Source organism: Vigna umbellata, chromosome 5, assembly GCF_029865625.1.
Source record: "Vigna umbellata cultivar VRB3 chromosome 5, Vumbellata_1.0, whole genome shotgun sequence".
NCBI lineage: Eukaryota > Viridiplantae > Streptophyta > Magnoliopsida > Fabales > Fabaceae > Vigna > Vigna umbellata.
The window spans coordinates 31,303,408-31,323,589 of record NC_142169.1 but is presented as its reverse complement, the minus strand read 5'-3'; the positions used below and the strand labels follow the sequence as shown (position 1 = coordinate 31,323,589).

General features: G+C 32.2%; 3 protein-coding genes across 3 annotated transcripts; 2 read left to right on the top strand and 1 right to left on the bottom strand.

The window, feature by feature from the left end:
* Positions 1-7,288: 7,288 nt before the first annotated feature.
* Positions 7,289-13,343, top strand: LOC124842212 (kinesin-like protein KIN-14I). Its single transcript, XM_088114984.1, has 20 exons — positions 7,289-7,445; positions 7,642-7,872; positions 8,118-8,284; positions 8,361-8,504; positions 8,609-8,845; positions 8,941-9,012; positions 9,268-9,336; positions 9,484-9,546; positions 9,634-9,813; positions 9,902-9,983; positions 10,105-10,200; positions 10,291-10,464; positions 10,546-10,652; positions 10,755-10,935; positions 11,155-11,314; positions 11,399-11,652; positions 11,752-11,915; positions 12,018-12,191; positions 12,344-12,837; positions 12,946-13,343. The coding sequence occupies exons 2-20, from the start codon at positions 7,755-7,757 to the stop codon at positions 13,073-13,075; spliced, it is 3,066 nt and encodes a 1,021-aa protein (XP_087971110.1). The 5' UTR covers positions 7,289-7,445; positions 7,642-7,754; the 3' UTR covers positions 13,076-13,343.
* A 705-nt stretch (positions 13,344-14,048) lies between these two features.
* Positions 14,049-15,118, top strand: LOC124842232 (uncharacterized). The gene is made up of 5 exons (XM_047318677.2): positions 14,049-14,297; positions 14,438-14,525; positions 14,618-14,691; positions 14,777-14,833; positions 14,949-15,118. Exons 1-5 carry the CDS (start codon positions 14,202-14,204, stop codon positions 15,081-15,083), a joined length of 450 nt encoding a protein of 149 aa, XP_047174633.2. The 5' UTR covers positions 14,049-14,201; the 3' UTR covers positions 15,084-15,118.
* Positions 15,119-15,607: 489 nt separating this feature from the next.
* LOC124842218 (putative polygalacturonase) lies at positions 15,608-19,699 on the bottom strand. Its single transcript, XM_047318662.2, has 6 exons — positions 19,447-19,699; positions 18,507-18,821; positions 18,084-18,192; positions 17,803-17,977; positions 17,641-17,711; positions 15,608-17,399 (listed from the first exon to the last, which is right to left on the bottom strand). The coding sequence occupies exons 1-6, from the start codon at positions 19,531-19,533 to the stop codon at positions 16,708-16,710; spliced, it is 1,449 nt and encodes a 482-aa protein (XP_047174618.1). The 5' UTR covers positions 19,534-19,699; the 3' UTR covers positions 15,608-16,707.
* Positions 19,700-20,182: the final 483 nt, after the last annotated feature.

Below are 20,182 nucleotides of genomic sequence, written 5' to 3'. Positions count from 1 at the left end.
TCTTGAAAACTCATGAAAACTTCTTGAAAACTTTCAATAATGACTTCCCAAAAGTAATTCGACATTTAAGTTTAAACTTTTTAGCATTATATATATAGTTTCTGGAAATAAGAGATCGTTATTTTCAATTACGAAAGTATGTGATGCATCTGGGCTTATAATAAATACGAGAAAAAAAAGGGGACACTTTGTGTGAAAGTAAAACAAGTCACATTTAATATATTTTTCACAAAAAATATTTACACGGCATAAAAATATAATTAAATTTAGAAGCATGGTAACCCAGGGAAAGTAATGGTGGAGCTTGTTTTCCGAAGCACACCTACTCTACCGGCACATTTTGGTAACGCATCACTACCAAAACAAAGAATAAAGAATAATGAAAGTAATGGTTAGGCTTAGCTTTCGTATATAAAATATCATTATTCACTTCTTTTTTTCTTTATACTACTTCCAGTTATCATCACTTTCATGAATGTCTTAACTTCAAAAGGAAAAAATGGCTCTTTTCATCTCTTTTTCTTTTTATTATTTTACCTTGTGAGATATTTTCACCAAACCCAAAGTTACCCTCCAAAAAGCTCCTGCCATGATCAAAGTAATAAGAGACAATCTTCTTATATTTTGGAGTCACATAAAGTGGATAAATAACAAAATTAAGTTACATTAACATTTCATAAGAAAATAAAGAATAATAACAACAAAATTTGAATTTGAATTTGAATCGATAGAAAAAATATTATAATTTTATGGAATTCTCTTTGGAATTAATATTTTGTCATGACATTCAAACAGAGAGTTTTCTTTCATTTTGAAAATTTAAAAAACAAAAATACAAAACGCCAACCGGATTGTAATAATGTTGACACATTTGTCTTCTTTGGACTATTTAAAATTTAAAAAAAAATATCCTAGTCATTGTCATCATCAATTAGCAACTATTTTTGACATACATGTTTGTTTTCATTTTAAGGTAAACAAATTTGAATTTTTACTGATTTCTGAAAGGAAAAGATTAATTAAGATATGCATAGATTAAACACGCAAAGAATATTGAGTTGGAAGAAAATATTAATTAGTAAAAATTTTGTATTGGTTTCCAGAAATGAAAGTGCATGTGGCTGGCCATCTTCTGAGAGGTGCAAGCATGAATCTTCACAAAGAGAATTCACACATAATAATATGATACAGTGGGCTCACTTAACATGTGAAACTCATAAAGAAAAAAGGCAATAACATGCAAACTTTACCCTTTCCATAATAACTGCACTTAACAACTTTTCTTAGATTTATTAGTCTTTGAAATTATATTACAAAACTAAACACCTTTAATTAAGAAACAAGAGTCATCATTCTGCAGGTCCCATAAGTGTGTATGTTATTCTCTAATTCTGTTTTCAATTTCCAAAAAATAATTATGAATGAAATATTTATATTCATTTAATACTTATTATAAAGATAAAATGATTATAAAATAATTAATTTTTATAAATTTTTAAAAATTAAAAAAATATAAAAAATAACATAAATGAATATAAAAAATATGTGTCAAAATATTATTTCTCACTTCCAATAAAATAAAATAAAATAAAATTGCATGACAATAAAACATAGCACAACATAATCTTTGGATAATACAAATTCCAATGATATTAAACAGAAAAAGAACAGAGATAATTTGTATAAAAAAATTAATATTTCTGATTATAGACATAAATTAAAAATTAACACACATATAAGCACGAGCTGCGTTTCAAATGGATTTGTGTTGAAGGAGTGATAGACATGGTGTTAACATTAAGTTAAGCTAGCATTTAATGTTTATAAATCCTTTCTTTGGGTTAGAGATTTTAAAAGTGTGTTTAAGGAGATTTTTGCACCGCTGGAATGCAAAACAGCCATAATAATAAGTCCGGTTATTTTTGTTTATTAATAATATTCATTTCAAATATATACTCAATGAAAATCAATGAAGTTAAAAATATATATTTTCTTGAAAATATAAAATGATTTAATACTTCTGTAAACGAATAAAGGAAATTAACATGATTTTTGAATTTTTATTTACTTTATAATTTATTTTAAAAAAATCATTACGTCTAAAAATGAAAAAGTTGTGTAATTTAACTAAATTATTTATTATTAGTCTACACGCGCTTATAATGTCAACAAAATGGCAATGAATATACAGTAATTTAAGCAGTTCAGTCCGGTTTGATACAGTAGCATGTTGCCAATTGGAGTTTGCCACGCGGAGAAATACTATGGCTTACTTGAGTTAACTTGCCGTCCGATTATTTTTGTTGAATGACCTGTGACTGTAGGTAAAGTGGGTCCCTTCTAAGACGCGCTCGTGGACCTTCCCAAACCTAATGGCTATGGTTCCGAACCACCGATTTGAATTTTTCGAACGTTAAGTATGCTTTTCACTTTCTTTTTCTTAAGTCACAACTATGGCCTTCTCTTTATCTTATTTATTTGGGTACTCGTCTCATTCTCATTCCTCTCAAATATTTTGCTGCTTTCGGTGATAATATTATTTAGGTTTATATATACTTTCCATTTCGTCGTGATGTGTTTTTTCTTTCCAAGTCCAATAATATCTTAACTTTTGGTCAATTTAAACCTTTTTATAATTTTTTATAATCATGTTTAAATAATTAATGATATACAAAGTATGCAACGTCTCAATTTATAATTTTTTAAAATTTTTAAGGTTTTTTAATGTTAAAAAAGATATACACGAATTAAGTCCATATCGTGTCATTGGTTAATATCTTAATATCAGTGTTACGTATATTTTAGGATTGTTTCATTACTTTTTGTTTAATTACGTTTTTATATTCGTTATTTTGATTTAATTTAATCATAATTTTTTAAATGAAATAATTTTTATCTTTATTTAAATTTAATTTTTATATAAATACATTTTTTTATTAACAATAGACACTTTTATTGAATATTTATAGAATTCAATTATAAATTATTAAATTTAATTATAAATTGAATATAATTATTGAAATATTATTAAAATATAATTATTAAATGTTTTAAATCTAAATGTTTAATTTTTACTATAGGGTTTATTTAAAAATAATTCCAAAAATACTTGTAACTAAATGTAATAATTTATAATTTAATTTCAAAAATATTTAATAAACATATGAATTTTAATAAAAATATCAATATAAATTTATATAAAAAATAAGTTCGTTCTCCAAAATAAAACGGCTTCATTTGAAAAAGAAAATAAAACTGAATTGAATCAAAATAATAAATTGAAATAAAAGACAATGACAATTACACAACAATAAAGAATGGATGCATTTCAAAATAAAAAGTGGACTACATAACAAATATACAATAAGAAATCATTTATCTAATAATTTTAGTATAAGAAACACTTTTATATTTTAATAGTTATCTTATAATTATTAAAATGTATTGTAAGTATTTATTTTTTCTTATTAAATATGATTGAAATTTCTCAATAATACAAATAAATTTATTGAGTGATTAAATAAAAATAAAAAAAATAATTTATTTCATCCCAATTTAAAAACTTGATACCTATGTAGTTTTTACTTATACTTGGTGAAAAGGGCACAAAGAATTGATGTGCAGTTGTTACATTATGTTTAACTCTTTCCATTTTAATTTGAAGGCTGGGGAGATAACTGTTCCCCAACAACCACTGCACTAACAGAAAGAGAAATTCTACCAAATTCTATTCATTTTCAAGTTACTAATATATTATGTCATCCTTATCAATCCTTGCTTTCAATTTTTTTTTACTTATAAACTTAACTGCACCAAACACACTTCAGTCAGTTACTATTGGAAACTTTTGCCTACCTTCTTCTTTAATTAATCACTAAAAGATAAATGAAATAAGCTTAAATATAAATAAAAAAACACATTCTCTTTTCTAAATATTTATAGAGAAATTTATTTAATGGTATTTTAATATTTATTATCATTCAAATTCTAAATCGTCACAGTTTTGTTCTCTAAAAACATCGTATAAATGAACATTCATTAGATCAATAATCGCGTTCTTGAAGTATTGTTTTTTAAAATTGATAGTCACGGTTTTATTTTTAAAAAACATATTAAATAATGGAAAGAAAAAAAATTAAACATAATAAAAACAATTATTATTATAAAAACAATGTTTATAATTACATTTCATGGCAGGAATTTCCTGATGGACAACATACATTGTGAAATGAAAAATTCTTAACAACAAAGATTTTGAAATGACTTTTAAATTATATTTGTTTGAGTTTACGTTTTTATGGATTAATATTAGTTGCCAGTATGTTAATTTTTTCTTTGTTCGTGAAAAAGTTCCGAGGCTACTATTTTCTTTTCCTTTTTGTCTTCTACTTTTAATGCAAAACTTATTAACTTTATATTTCTTGTTTCTTTTTGTCAATAAACCAAATGAATCAACCTAATGTATAACCACGTTAATAAGTTAACACATAATATTTTATGTGTGTTACATAATTCTTAAAAAAACATATGAAAATAGTTAGATACCTACTATTTTTTGGTTGGAAACACGACACTGATTTAAATAATGTATTATTAGAAGTATAAAGAAAACAATATTATTAATTTATAAACAAATCATACCTATTTTTAGATTTGTAATTTTTCTAACACAGTATTTACTGTTGAAAAAAAAGGAGTTTTGACTTACTCTTGATATTAATGAAAACATTTATTTTTTTTCTCAACTATTTTCCATTATCTTTATTTCTCTTAATTCTTTAATTTATATTCTACAAGCTTTACATCAAGAAGTGAGTTTTAAATTTATTTTAACTTTATGAAATTGTTTTTTAAAGTATATTTATATATACCAAACTTTCAACATATTGAATAACAATTTATAAGATAAAAGTAAAGTTACTTCCTTGTGCAAGCAAAGTAAGATTTTCGAGAAAAAGCCGATATTAATATATTTTATTTACTGTATATTGAAGTTAAACAAAATATTCATGATTATGGATATTTTTTATTGAAAAAAATATATTTAAAGCATAAGACATCATAATTTGATTTTTTAAAAAGCAACAAAGAGAATTATTTTAATCAATTCTAATAGGAATTACTATCAAGAACAATCTATACATACAAAAATCACATGTACAAATCCTTTTGTATCATTTAGATTTATTATACAGCCTAATAATTAGTAAATATTTTTAATTGAAAAGATGAAGAGCTTTCGGCTAATAGTTTTAATTTTTAACTAAAAATAACATTTTCAATGTTTTACAAAAAAAAACACATCCTTGACCCAACAAACAAAGCCAACCACTCCGTTAAGTTAGGCAATAGATGGGATTTCACTTTTCTTTTCTCCATTATTCTATTTCTGCTTTACTTTATTACTCATTCATACCTTATGTAGAAACATAGAATAAGGAAAAGATTATTGAATTGATTTTGAGTCATAATTCCCTAACTCTTAAATTATACACCTCGATTTGTTTAAGAATAAAAAGGTTACATCTGACAACCAATACAACAAGACTGGTCATTGTTTATGCCTGCAACAACGTTTATGTCTTTCCTTTTGTACGTAATTCTCAAGCTGAAAACTTTTAATCAAAGACAACAAAATAATTAAGGATGGCAAGTATTCATGAGACCAAGTCGGTTTTGATAAAGTTGGTGGTGAGAATGAGGACAAGTTCATGAGTCTCAGTGGAACAGGAAAAGAAAACATAGCTTATGATAATTATGACCCTAAATCAAAGTATCATTATTAACAGCAAATGGTTGGTCTGGCCACTTGATAATATTACCAAAATTAAAGCATCATGTAAATCATTGACATTTTTCATGTAACCAAAGTTAAGTGTTACTTTAATTGGTTAAACAACATCACCTAGATTGCATTGGGTTTACTTTTGAGAAATTATCATTGGTATTTGTTTCTTCACTGCAACAGTACAAAGGAATCAGCAAATAAATGAGGGAGTGATTAATCTGGAAGTTGAAGCAAGTATGTGCAGAGAAGATCTAGCTACCACATTCTTTTTCCGTTGGATCTTAAAATCCAACCATAATATCCCTTTTAGGCACCTAGTATCCAACATAAATCACCACCAATCTACACTCAACCCAACTTTTCAATACAAACAAAAACTAAACCATTCACTTTTTTTTTTATAAATATTTTCATTTTTGTATAATATAACCGTCCAATCAGAATATGGTAGTGGTTCCATATAAATTAGTTGAAAAATCAAATAGTCATATTAAAAGCGTTATAGTTAAAGATAGTTATATCAATATCAATCTAAACCATTATCATTTGGATGTAATTAGGTCAATGTAAATCGGAAACTTATTTCGAAATCTATAAATATAAATTTTGTAGTATTCAAATAATTGATTACATTGATTGCTAACATTGTTAAATACTTATGAACTTTAGAATATCTTATGAAAGTTTCACCCCAATCGAACCAAACTACCACTAGCGTGAAGTGAAGAAAAACCTTGACCCATTACTTGGAGTTTAGAAACCATGATAATAGTAAAACTTAAGTTCACCCCTTAAATCGAAACAGTTTTAAGTTTTGTTTTTTACACGGAAAACTTACAATCGTAAGATCCTAGCTTTTTTTAAAGTTAATTTTTGGGTACTTTCGAGCAGTGTAAAATAGTTACAATATTCTTTTGACCATTATGAAATACTTAATAAGTCTACCAATTAACTGCACAGTTGTCTATTCTCGGTGTACACATTAAGGCTTAACTAATGTAAGGTTATTTTCACTTATTAAGTGGTCTTAAATTCGAATCATGGATATATAACTGTCTTTAATTATTTGAAGAAAAAATTGTCATCTCTAAAAAGACATTTTGTTTCTAATCAAGACTACAACTAAAAGCAGGAATTAAAATCGGAATAACCATAATCACTAACTATAAATGCACGGTTAAACAAGATTCTTGTAAAACTCAAGATAAATATTAGAATTGGAACTATAATCACTAAATGTCAACGAGCAGTTAAAAAAAGCTTTAAATTAGCCACTTTAATAATTTCTTAAGTTTAAAATTTTCATTTTGATATTTTAACCCGTTATATTAAGTCGATATTCGGTTAATTTTTCAAGTTAAACATTAAAAAAATTGCATTTTAGTGATAAAAAAAAAGGAGGAGAGAGAAGTTCACGCGCTTAGAAGCGAAGCGAGGGTTGGGAAAAACATAAATCTTAATTTTAGTGATATAAGGTTTGAAAGAGTGAGGTATGGGAGTAGGTTCGGAGTTGAGGTGCGGTGGAATGAGAAAGGGAAGAGGAGAGAGTAGAGAGTATAAAGAGGATTTGAATACAGAAATGGTGTTGCTATACCGATACCTTTCACTTTGTATCTGCGAGAGGGAGAAGAAAAAGAAAAGAGAAGAAAAGCGAAAGGTAACATAATGGAACTAACATGGACACATATGTCAAGAACACTCAATGAAATAGCATAATCAAGAAGCACCGTATCAGAGACAAAACGATCACACGCTTTTAAATCCTTGTTCTTTTCTTTCATTCTTTCTTCCTTCTTCTCTGTTCCTCACATCACTTTCTTTTTCTTTTCTTTCTATCTTTAATTCCAATCCAGCTTTCTCCTCCTCCTCCACCCGATGGATCAGATTGTGCAATGTAGATGACCTTCTTGGTCTGTTGCCGGGGACATCAACATCATTGTTAACAACACTCTCTCGTGTTCATGTTATGGCGGCAGAGGCGGCGTTGTTCTTTTCTGTGGCATCAGTGGTGGAGGACGTGCTTCAGCAGCACGGTCCTCGCCTCAAAGATCTTGATTTGGAATCCAGGAAAGCAGAAGAAGCTGGTACTTTCCCGTTATTTTTTTCTGGGCTTCCTTCAAAATTCAGTTTTGATTTGCTTATAACTCTGATACTACTAATAACGAGTGAAAATTAATCTTTTAATGTGAAAGTGGTTTTTTTTTTGTATGATGACTACTCTGACTGGAATTTGCCGAGTTTCGATTTGTTTCAGAGAAAAAGTATCTGAATTTTGTTTCAAATTATCAATCATCAAATACCCTGAAACGGAAAGTTCTTTACCGTGCAGCATCAAGAAGATATGAGGCAGCGGGGTGGTTGAGAAAAATGGTTGGAGTAGTTGCGGCTAAAGATTTACCAGCAGAGCCCTCAGAGGAAGAGTTTAGGCTTGGTTTGAGAAGTGGGATTATTCTCTGTAATGTTATTAATAAAGTTCAATCCGGAGCTGTTCCCAAGGTGGGTTAGATCATTGTTTAGTTTGATTTTCTAATGTTTCTGCAAGTGTTTGTTTACACTGTGTTCTTCTTTTAAGGTTGTGGAGAGTCCTATTGATTCTGCATCGATCCCTGATGGGGCTCCATTAACGGCATATCAGTATTTTGAAAACGTGAGGAATTTCCTTGTGGCTGTCCAAGAAATTGGACTTCCTACCTTTGAGGCATCTGATCTGGAACAAGTATGTGAATAAAGCATTGAACAAGTAACCAGTTCGTATCATGGTTAATTCAATTGTTAATGACACAATTTTTTTTTTGTTTTGTATTGAATTATTTATCTTAGGGAGGAAAATCGTCCAGGATTGTCAATTGCGTGTTGGCCCTGAAGTCCTATAGTGAATGGAAAACGAGCGGGGCAAATGGCGTGTGGAAATTTGGTGGAAATCTCAAACCCACTGTGTCTGCCAAATCTTTTGTTAGGAAAAACTCGGACCCATTTACTAATTCCTTGTCAAGGACTTCATCGATCAATGATAAACATCTCACAGTTCTTAGTTCTGACGTAGAGTCTGATAAAATGGTAGGTACACTTGGTTTTTGGTACCTGCTCTGGATTTATCTAGTTGAACCGAAAGAATAACCAACGGATTTTTTTTTATGTTTCTATAATTGCAGTCTGGTTCCCATTCTTTGAGTTCGCTTGTTCGTGCGATTCTATTGGATAAGAAGCCAGAAGAAGTTCCAAAGGTAAGATAACAAGTAGCTCTGTTTCACAGCTAAATTTCATCACAACTTTACTGATTAAGTTGTGTCTTATCGAAAATAAATCTATATTGTGATAAAATGCTTTAGAAAACTATAGCATTCTTGTGAAACAATATCACGTTCACAGTACTGTTACTACACATCTGCTGCTTCAGTTTGTTTTAGTCATTCATAATACTAAGAGCAAGAGTGCCTTTAAAGCTAGTTTTTAATATTTTTTTCTTGTGCACGGAACAGTTGGTTGAATCTGTTTTGTGCAAGGTTGTAGAGGAGTTTGAACAACGAATAGCAAGTCAAGGTGAAAAGGTATGACAATTTTACCTACTCATAATTTCCTTAGTTTTTGGATACTCGGCCTGTCCTGTTATGAGTTTAGTCCGTACTGGTTCTTACTTAAGGTGACTTTGTTGACAAGCTGTTCTTGATTTTCTTCACTATCTTGTAACTTCCCAGGCAAAAGTAACTTCGATCGATCCTCTTTCTCAAAGCAATGGGTCTGTTGTGGCAGATAAAAAGGTAACATGGCTAGTGTTTAACATATTCCAGGACCTTCATGATTCTTGAAAATGCTGTAATTCTTATAACCACCTATTTTTCGATCAGGGGGAGGAGAAGATTCATGTGGTAACGAAAAAAGAAGATGGCATTCATAAAAGTCCAGTTAATGCTATGGTATCAAAAAAAGAGGATCGCATTCATAAAAATCTAGTTGCTGATGAGGAATCGCAAAGGCAATTTCTGAAGCAGAAAATGCTCTTTGATCAGCAGCAAAGAGAAATTCAAGTAGGGAATCAGTGGTGATACTTATCACGTTTAATCTTTGCAATTTCTTAATACAATAATTAATTTTTCATTTATTGTGTTATTGTAGGAGCTAAGACATACTCTTCACACGACAAAATCTGGTATGCAGTTCATGCAAATGAAATTTCGTGAGGAGTTCTCTAATCTTGGTAAGGATAGTGATTAATTCATTTTAAGCTTTCTACTATTTTTCTCCTACTTCCTTTGTTTGCCTTGTGATTGGTGGATAAAACACGGCATCTTATTTAAGTTATTTGTTTTCCTTTCTAGGAATGCACGTTCATGGCTTAGCTCACGCTGCTTCTGGATATCACAGAGTTCTTGAAGAAAATCGCAAGCTATACAATCAAGTCCAGGATCTTAAGGGTAATAAGATCACTGCTTTCTTGTTGCTTTTGGTCCGCGTCTTTTATGCCTTTGTGATTTGAATTAATATGAGTAAATCTGTTTCATCAGGGAGTATTAGGGTGTACTGTCGAGTAAGACCATTCTTTCCTGGACAATCAAACCATTTGAGCGCAGTGGAAAATATTAATGATGGAACTATCACAGTTAATATTCCTTCAAAAAATGGGAAGGGACGAAGGTCCTTCAACTTCAACAAAATCTTTGGACCATCTGCAACCCAAGGTTGGTTTTTTCTTTTGCTTTCAATTATCTACAGGACTTCTATTGTTTAGTATGATCATAACTTTCTCACTTTTGTTTCAGCGGAAGTCTTCTTAGACATGCAGCCACTCGTTAGATCTGTTCTTGATGGCTATAATGTTTGCATATTTGCATATGGGCAAACAGGATCAGGAAAAACTTACACTATGGTAGGATCCACAACCATTTGGAATTTACTCTAGAAAGAAAAAAAAAATTAATGATCTTTTGCAATTAATGATCTTTTGCTGATTTATACTTTTAACATGTAGACTGGACCAAAAGAAATCACAGAGAAAAGCCAAGGTGTAAATTACAGGGCTCTAAGCGACTTGTTTCTTATAGCGGATCAAAGAAAGGACACATTCCAATATGACGTTTCTGTTCAAATGATTGAGATTTACAATGAACAAGTCAGGGATCTTTTGGTCACTGATGGAACAAACAAAAGATATCCTTTACCAGTATATTTTATTCTCTTTCGTTTTGTACACAGTATGAAGTGCTATCAATTTTGGTTTTGTATGGTCTCAGAAATTATAGTACATTGCGTTGATTGCTGCTCTTAATAAATGAAAACAAGTTTTAAATATGATGCATTATAAACTATTGATACACATTCTAGAACATACATGCCATTGATTGCTTTGCTGCCCTTGACTATTAATACATTGGAGATTCGAAGTAGTTCTCAAAAAGGACTCAGCGTTCCAGATGCCAGCCTTGTCCCTGTATCATCAACTATTGATGTTATTGAACTAATGAACCTCGGTCAAAGGAACCGTGCAGTTGGAGCAACAGCTCTTAATGACCGCAGTAGCCGATCTCATAGGTATGGTGTATCCTATTCACCTCTTGTCATGGTACTTCTTGGACACAGCTAACAATTGTATTCTTTCAAATATCAATTTGGCAGTTGCTTGACTGTTCATGTTCAAGGAAGAGATTTGACATCTGGAGCTATCCTTCGTGGATGCATGCATTTGGTTGACTTGGCAGGAAGTGAGAGGGTGGATAAATCTGAGGCCACAGGAGATAGACTGAAAGAGGCACAGCATATTAACAAATCTCTTTCAGCTCTGGGAGATGTCATTGCTTCCCTTGCTCAGAAAAACTCACATGTACCTTACAGAAACAGTAAACTCACACAACTACTCCAAGATTCACTTGGTAAGGTTTTAAGAAGTTTGTTTGCCAGCCATTTTTTTTCTGTTCCTTAGAAACACAATTCGTTTGAATTCTCTGATATTGTTGGTTCGATTGTTTCAGGAGGACAGGCAAAGACACTAATGTTTGTTCACATAAGTCCAGAGAGTGATGCTATTGGAGAAACAATTAGTACCTTAAAATTTGCTGAAAGAGTTGCCACAGTTGAACTTGGTGCTGCTAGAGTAAACAAAGATAGTTCAGATGTTAAAGAGCTCAAAGAACAGGTTGATGGTCAAATCTAAATTTTGTAGTTCTCTTGGTAAATAATCTTAGTAATTTCATTTTCAGTCCTATCAAATCTAACTAACTACTGAATTACGTTTCAGATTGCCAGCCTTAAGGCAGAACTAGCAAGAAAGGAAGGAGAATCAGAACATTCTTTATGCAGCAGCTCCGAAAAATACAGGACAAAGGGTATTGAGCTTTCACCTTACCAAATTCCTGACACCGGGGATCAGCTTGGATGCCGGCGACCAATGGTGGAGGTTGGCAATATAGAGGTATGGAATTGGAAAAAACTAACTAACATGACTGTTACGATTTTTACTCAAGGAGTAGTCTGTCCTCAAGAGAACTGAATAGATCATGCAAAATTTTATTGGGTACTGTTCCTTGTTAAACTGAGATGGAATTTGAACAATTCATCCTGCAGCTTCAAAGTAATACAACAGTGAGGCACAAAACTCAGAGCTTTGATTTTGATGAGATATCAGGAAATTCACCACCATGGCCCCCGGTGAACAATAGTCTTGGACAAAACTATGCGGAGGATGACAAAGAATCTGGTTCTGGAGAATGGGTTGACAAGGTCATGGTCAACAACAAGCAAGACGTAAACAAAACTGAGAACCTCTTGGGGTGTTGGCAAACAAGCAATGGGAACTTATCTGAAGCCTTTTATCAGAAATATCTCAAAGATTCTTGCAAAATGTACTCAGAACAATCATACAACATGTTCATAGGAGGCAACCAGTTTAACATTGCGGGTTCAGATGACACGGATGAGCCCGATGCTGCCACCAGTGATTCCTCAGAACCTGATTTGCTTTGGCAATTTAATCATTCCAAACTCAGCAGCATGACCAGTGGAATCGGATCAAAGACTACAAGATCCATCTCTAAGTCAGCGAAAAGCCCCGAGTTGAGGTAATGCAAAAGTGATATTTTAGTAAAATGTTTTTTTTTTTCTATTATATTCATAGATTATTTTTATTTGTACTGTTTGGTGATAATAGTATATTTTGAATTTTGCAGCAAGAATGCTGTTCATTCTTCTCCTTTGGGTCCTTCGCCTTCATTGAAACAGTCAAATGGCGTCTCACATCGAACAGGAAGGCATCCAGCTCCAGTTGACGTGAAACGTAGAAGTGGCGGTAGAAAATAAACAATGTGTTATTCAGAAGGTATAAAGAGTGATTGTTCATATTTTTTATTTTTTAATATTTTTTCAATTTTTTAGATCGACAGAGAGAGCTATTTTTGTATTATTTTTTGGGTTTGTATTTTGTAATCATCAACCTCACACGGATAATGGAGCAATAATGCCAGTTGCTTTGTTTGTATAATGACATTCTTTTGTTTTCTTTTACAACATTTAAGGGAATGTAAAAGTTTAAACTCCTCACACTGCAATGAATTTTTATTTGTACAAATCAGTTTTCTCATGTTTTATATATCCCTCCCCCAGTTTTTTTCTAAATCATTTTTGGAGCAAATAAATACAACTACTTTATTTGTATGCATAAGACTTGAGTTGATTAGATTAATTTTATATGATATATTTACCTCATAATACTGATCTAAAAAATGTGTTTTTAAGAAAAAGTATTAAATTAGAAAAATAAAAATTTGTTAAAATCTTAATTATTCCCACAGACGAAAAGGAAAAATGCAGCTTACCAAGAAAAAATAAACAGAATACTGTCATCTTTGTTTGGGGTGCAGAGAGACAAATCTCATATTGGTGCAACCCAAAACCTTTGTCCAACCCATAAAATTTGGTCTGAGGCCCAATGTTGAAGAGCCCAATGTGGAATTATGCTGGGTCTAAAAAGGGAAAAGGATAAAAAAGTAATATCACACAACTTACATGTCTTTTTACCTTGAATATTTCATCAATATAGAGTGAACTATTTTCATAACCCTCTCAAACGTAGCCACAAAAATAAGTTACTTCCACTTTTTCTTTTTCTTTTTCTGTTTTTGCATTTATGGAGGAAAGAATTAGGAGAAAAAATAAATAAATAATTGAATTTATGTGGCGAGGCAAGAACAATTTGTACTTTGGTGCAACCTTGGAACATTAATTGATTATTGGTCGAGTAACTGGTGGACGAGGAAGGTCCAAAGGAAATCTCTGGAACTTTCTAGGTGCAGAGCACGTCATAGATCTTTCACTTACAAACCTTTCTGACAACATAAGAAACTACGAGAACCTCCTCCACCTCCCACATCGTTTTACTAAAATAACAACGACATTCACATTTAGGTTTTAGTTGTTCCAAGCAAAAATGTCAAACGATGCCGTTTGCTTCTATTCGGTGCTTGGGATTGGCAAACATTCGACCGATGGTGAAATTCGATGCGCTTATCGTAAGATGGCTATGGTATTGCCTTGTATATTACTCTCTCCAGTTAAACATTGTACCATGTTTATGTTATTATCAGTAACATTATTGTCACATTTTGTTTGAATTTAACATGCTTCTGAATTGAATGCGTTTGTGTTGAACTTTTTGGTTAAAAGAAGTGGCATCCCGATAGATGTAGCAAGGACCCAAAGTTTGCACTGGAGGCAAAAAAACAGTTTCAGCTCGTTCAAGAGGCTTATTCAGGTGCTTTACTTCACGACAAGAAATCCAACGTATGTCACTTCTATTATGATAAAACCGCAACTGAATGTGTCTGTTTTCCTTTGTGAATATAGTTTTGTCCAACACAGGGAAGAGAAGGATATATGATGCTGGTTTGTTTGGTCTAATTGGAGAGGACGATGATGAGGTGAGTTTTATGTTATTAATTATTAATTAATCAATCAATTACCAAATGAGATTTGATGACTGAATTTCGTATGTGAAAATTACAGGGGTTTGTTGATTTCATGCAAGAAATGATTTTGATGATGCAGAATGTAAGACCCAAGGTATGCAAATGGTGATGCAGAAGTTTATTGAAACTAATTTTAAATGATTAAAAACTTGTTTCAATGTACATAAATTAATTGTACTAATTGATTTAGGATCTTAATTGTTCTTCAGGATGAGAAAGGAACAATGGAGGATCTACAAGGACTGTTAAGGGATATGATGATGAAAGAAAATGAAGGAATAGGAAACTCTGGGTTTAGCTGTAATTCATCTCCATGTCCTACAAAGAGGACACGTATTTCATGATTTCCTCTTTCAATTAATTATAATTTATCACCACATTCTATCAATCTACCATTTACATAGTTGATCATCATTAACATGTTTAAATTTTCTGCTATCAATAATGCGGACTTTTTTTCTCTCTCCAAATTAAGACACAATGTAAGCAAATATAGGTACTAAAAATGGTAAATGGTGAAAGCTTAAGGATTCATTATAGAAATCGAATAAAACTTATTTTGATAAAATAAATTTTGAATTATTGAATATATATACACACACACACTAAAAAACACGTATATGTATATGCATATGAATTTATCAAACTAAAAGTTATCATGTTCGTCTGAAAAAACAATTGGTTTTGTATATATTTTTTCATTTTAAAGTTGAAAGAAATTAATTTTAAACTATTGGACATAATTAAAATGTACATTTTAATTAACTTTAATCATACTTTAATCAAATTAAGCTGACAAATGTACAGTCAAATGCTTCTCACTCTTAAATCAATCAATTTTGCTCTCTTTTGTCTAAATGCTCGCTGCAGGAGAACTTTGTAGTCCCATGTTATGAAGTTCTTGATGGTGATGAAAAAAATGCAAAAAGACATGGTACGAGGGCCCTCCATTTCAAATAAAAGAAAAGCAATCATCATTAAATAATTGTTCGAAGTAACAACTTTTTAATTATTCTTTGACTTAAAAGCGTACGGTAATCTCTTTGTTTTAGAAAATCCATACAAGTTCTTGCAAAGAAAAACATGATAGTACTTAAATATCTGTGAATATAATGCAAATGAAGAAAGTAACATATCGCTTATAGATTTGATGACAATGGTGACCATGTTTTGCACGCGAATTCTTGGTTTAGGTTTAGTGGTGGCTCCATTAATTAAATGGTACGTAAGAAAGGTGAAGTGATATGTAACCAACTGATTCAGGTTTCCCAGCTCCAGGGTGGAGTGGGACAATGAACAGCCATTGATGGAATTGGTGGCCACTCGCAGTCCATCAGATTGAGTAAAGTATAGCTGTCTACCAATGGAGAAAAGGAAAAGCAGAAGAACCACTGACCTAACATTGGATATAGGACACAAACCTTTCAACCTTGTTAATAAAAATCTAGCTCCTAATATTCCTGTCCTCGTGTTATTTTAAGATTGGCTATATGCTTGCCGTGACAAGAAAACAGTGTCATGGAATTCAAGGTTAATAAATTTCCATCACCATGCATGCTTCTGCCATACCAAGCAAGTCAACAGAAGCAATCATATAATGTGAATTAAAGAGAATATTGTCAGCTTTGCTTTATCAAAACCAATACACTGTGTACCACAGAGCCAATTCATGATAGACAAAGAATCAAGGTAGCACTCCTTTGTTTTAAATTATACGTTCAAAGCAAAAAGCGTCTTTGGCTGTACACCACCATCAAAAAATTTCTTACATGAATGAAGAAATTGAGGCTGTACATGAATGTACTATTTGGACTTGACACCAACAAATGGAAGGTTGATTGAAATGTTGAATAGAAGGAACATATTTGCATCAAGAATTTTGGTTTATTGGAAAATGGATGAAGTTGAAGAGGCTTTAGATGCAATGTGAAATTTGTTTCTCGTATATAGAGTGAATGAAACGGGTGATTATAGTACTTGGTCTAAAGAGCCGGAGATATTACTAGAGTGTGGATATAGGGAAGCAAAGCAAGAAAAGGAGAACTTGGAATACGAGCTCTGGAGATCGGGGCATGGCTCAGGAATCACCTCCTCGGAGAAACCAATTACATTAGAACAGAACCACGAAGGGGATATCTCATAACTGAGAGAAAAAGTCACTTTTGAAAGACAGATCGTTGAGAATGGTGATTCAAATATTCCTGAAAAATTCCCAGCAACATCAATATTTGCACCCATCACATTCTTGAAAGTAATGCTACCAACAACTGGAAGTGCACTCGTGTCATACTTGTCGTCTGGATGGAAACCGGAGTATCCTGTCATGCTTATTCCCAAGTGAATATTTTCCAATTCTGCATCAGAAATGAAGATGCCTTTCATATAGCCACCTCTGCCCCTAGTTGTTTTCAGTTCAAAGCCTATGGACGAGTTAAGTATGTGAAGCTTTTCTGCAATAACATCTGATATTCCCCCAGACATCTCACTCCCAAAAGCCAAGCCAGCACCTGATGATGATTGTAGGTAAACATTGCGGATATGGACACTCGAGGTTGGTTTTCCATAGGCAATTCCGTACTGATCCCAACCACTCTTCAACACGATTGCATCATGACCAGTGCTAATGTTACTGTTCTCGATGCAAACATACTTAGAAGAATCTGAAAGTTGCAAGAACTAATGAGCCATGACGCCCCCATAATAACTGGTTCACAAAATAAACTCCAAGAAAAGCAATGCAAGATACTACCACTACGTGACTAAAGTGCATGTTGAAAATATCGAAATGATGACAGACACCTTTGAGAATTGAACAAACAAAACCAAGGGTATTATTAACGAGACCATTAAACCAATTAACAGTAAACAATGCTAAGAGACAACTGAAAGTAATTAGTATACCTGGAACTATGCCACTCGTGTAAGGGGATTCGGCAGGTGCACGAGAAGTAATGTTCTGAATTTGAACGTTGCTGCTTTGTCGAAAGAAGAAAGATTAAAAATGGGGGAAAACAGTTTCCTGCTAGAAATTAGTCAGTAAACCCAAAAATGAGCTTGTGGTACCTGCAATATACTGGATGGATGCCCCAAGCTGGAGAGTCCACAAAAGTCAAATTGGAAATTATGACATCAACCGAATCAACAAATTCTATAAGATTTGGTCGACTGTAGTTTAAGGAATGAGAACTGAACAGCTTCCACCAGATAGAACCTTGCCCGTCTATTGTTCCATTATCACCTGTTGCATTTGTTAAATATACCAATTCAAGTGAGGAAGAAATACTTTGCATATACCATCAGAGAAATACTAGAAGGATAAAATAGTAATGAATGAAATTTCTCACCAGTAACTACCACATCACTTAAATTCTGTCCGTAGATTAAACTGCGATATCTCCCAGTTCCTTTACCATAAGAAGGGAGCGAATCCACTACATCCCAATGGGAACAATCCTGAAGTGATACAAGATAAAAAAAAAAAGTATAAATAAAAAGTTTCAAGAGAGAGCAAACTGGGTTCCTTTATTGAAATATTTTCCAATATAATAATAACATGAATAATCACATCATCTAGACTTTTTTTGGAAATAGTAATAGTAATTTTTTTCATTAAGCTCCAAGAGAAGCGTGAATAATAACAGGTAATAACCAAACTTGGTATGCAAGGTTTAGAAAAATGAAACCAAAGATTTTGGTTGCATTTCTTCTTCCATGGTTACTTATGTTTGTTGTTGTTTGCTATTCAGGAAGAGGCAGATAAAACGAACCTGAGATGCAATGATGGTAGCACCTCTCTCAAGGAACAGAGTGAGGTGACTGGTGAGGTTAAAACTCCCAGTAAGCCATGTCCCAGATGGAACATATAGTTGGGCACCCCCTTTGTCAGCAAACGACTTGAGATAAAATATTGCGTTTTGGAACGCAACTGTGTTCAGTGTTATTCCATCTCCGACAGCCCCAAACTCCAAGATCGACACACTGTGAGGCCTAGCATTCAACGCATTTTGTTTACATGGTCCACCATTGTCTTCTCCGTTGCTTTCCGCAGCAGCGCATATTGCAACAAGGAAAAGCATTGCCACCTAAAAAGAAGATAGAAAAGGGGAAGAACTAAAGTGCAATTCCAACTTCACAACAGTATAACAAAGTGCTTCTCAGACGCTAACAATCCATTCGGTTTGATACAATAATGTTTAGAAACATAACCAGACACTCTAGAGCTATGCAAACGCTTCATCAGAAAGTAAACTGAAACATGTAAATCAATCAAGCAACCCGTTTAAGCATTTAAAATTCTATTTCCGAATCGGAGAATTTTATCCGAAAATAATAATAGCTTATCATACCACTGAACTTCAAAGATCTCTACATTCATTTTCACAGACAAGAAAGCAATATCTCAACTAACCTACCTTAGCAGAGTCACCAATCTCTATTCTCTCAAACTGTCATAATTCTAAATTGGATCCTAAGTCCTGACAAGATATTGACGTAAATTTATGACTGCTATTTGAACTTTAAAGTGTACTGTAAAAGCCAAACACAGGAACAAAAATCAAGACAAGCTGTAATTGTTGAAGCGAGTGAAACAAACTATTTTACAGGCTATCTGAGATTGAGAAAAAAAAAAAAAACGGTTCATAACAACATTAAAGAAAAAAACCTTAGTTTAAAATATCATATGGTCTTACAAGACAACGTACTTACTAGCTCCTTCATGTCTGCTTGAGCAGCAGTGAGCTGAAACTTCAATGAGGCGACAAAGTTCTGAATCCAGTGCAAGAACAGTTGCATGGAGCAAAGGAGAGGGAGTGACTTAGATGAAGAACATAGAATACAGAACAATAGAAAGAGAGGAGCAGTATTTCGTATATAATGCTGGAGAAGTACTTTGTACTCATACAAAAAATAAAAAATAAATAAAGAAAAGGGTGGTAAGAGAAAGAGACAGCTAAAAATGGATACCAGAATGACAGCTTGTACATTTCATTACCTTGTACATTAACAAATTTATACGCATCCAACAAGAAACAAACTAATATGTCTTTAATAATAATATTTTACAGATTCTTAAATAAATCTCAACAATATTTATATTTTAATTTTAATATACAATAGAAATATATCAATTTGGTAAATTATGGTCCTTCCCATGGTTTGTGCAGACACATGCCGAGATTGCATAGGGTCAATACGAATATGTCCTGGGAATTTTAAGTTTTGAGAGAAATGAGATTCTAGATTATTTTTATTAATTAAATTAATTTATTACATTAATTTGCGCTGAAGTCACGTGTTGAGCAACTCACCTATCTCGTCTGTGCGAACTGCTATCTATAAAATTATTATTTGTTTTAATTTAATATTAAAACAGACTAAATATTTTTTTTACCCACATTAGTAACAAATTAATTCTTACCAAACAAATGTCGCTTTCATTAAA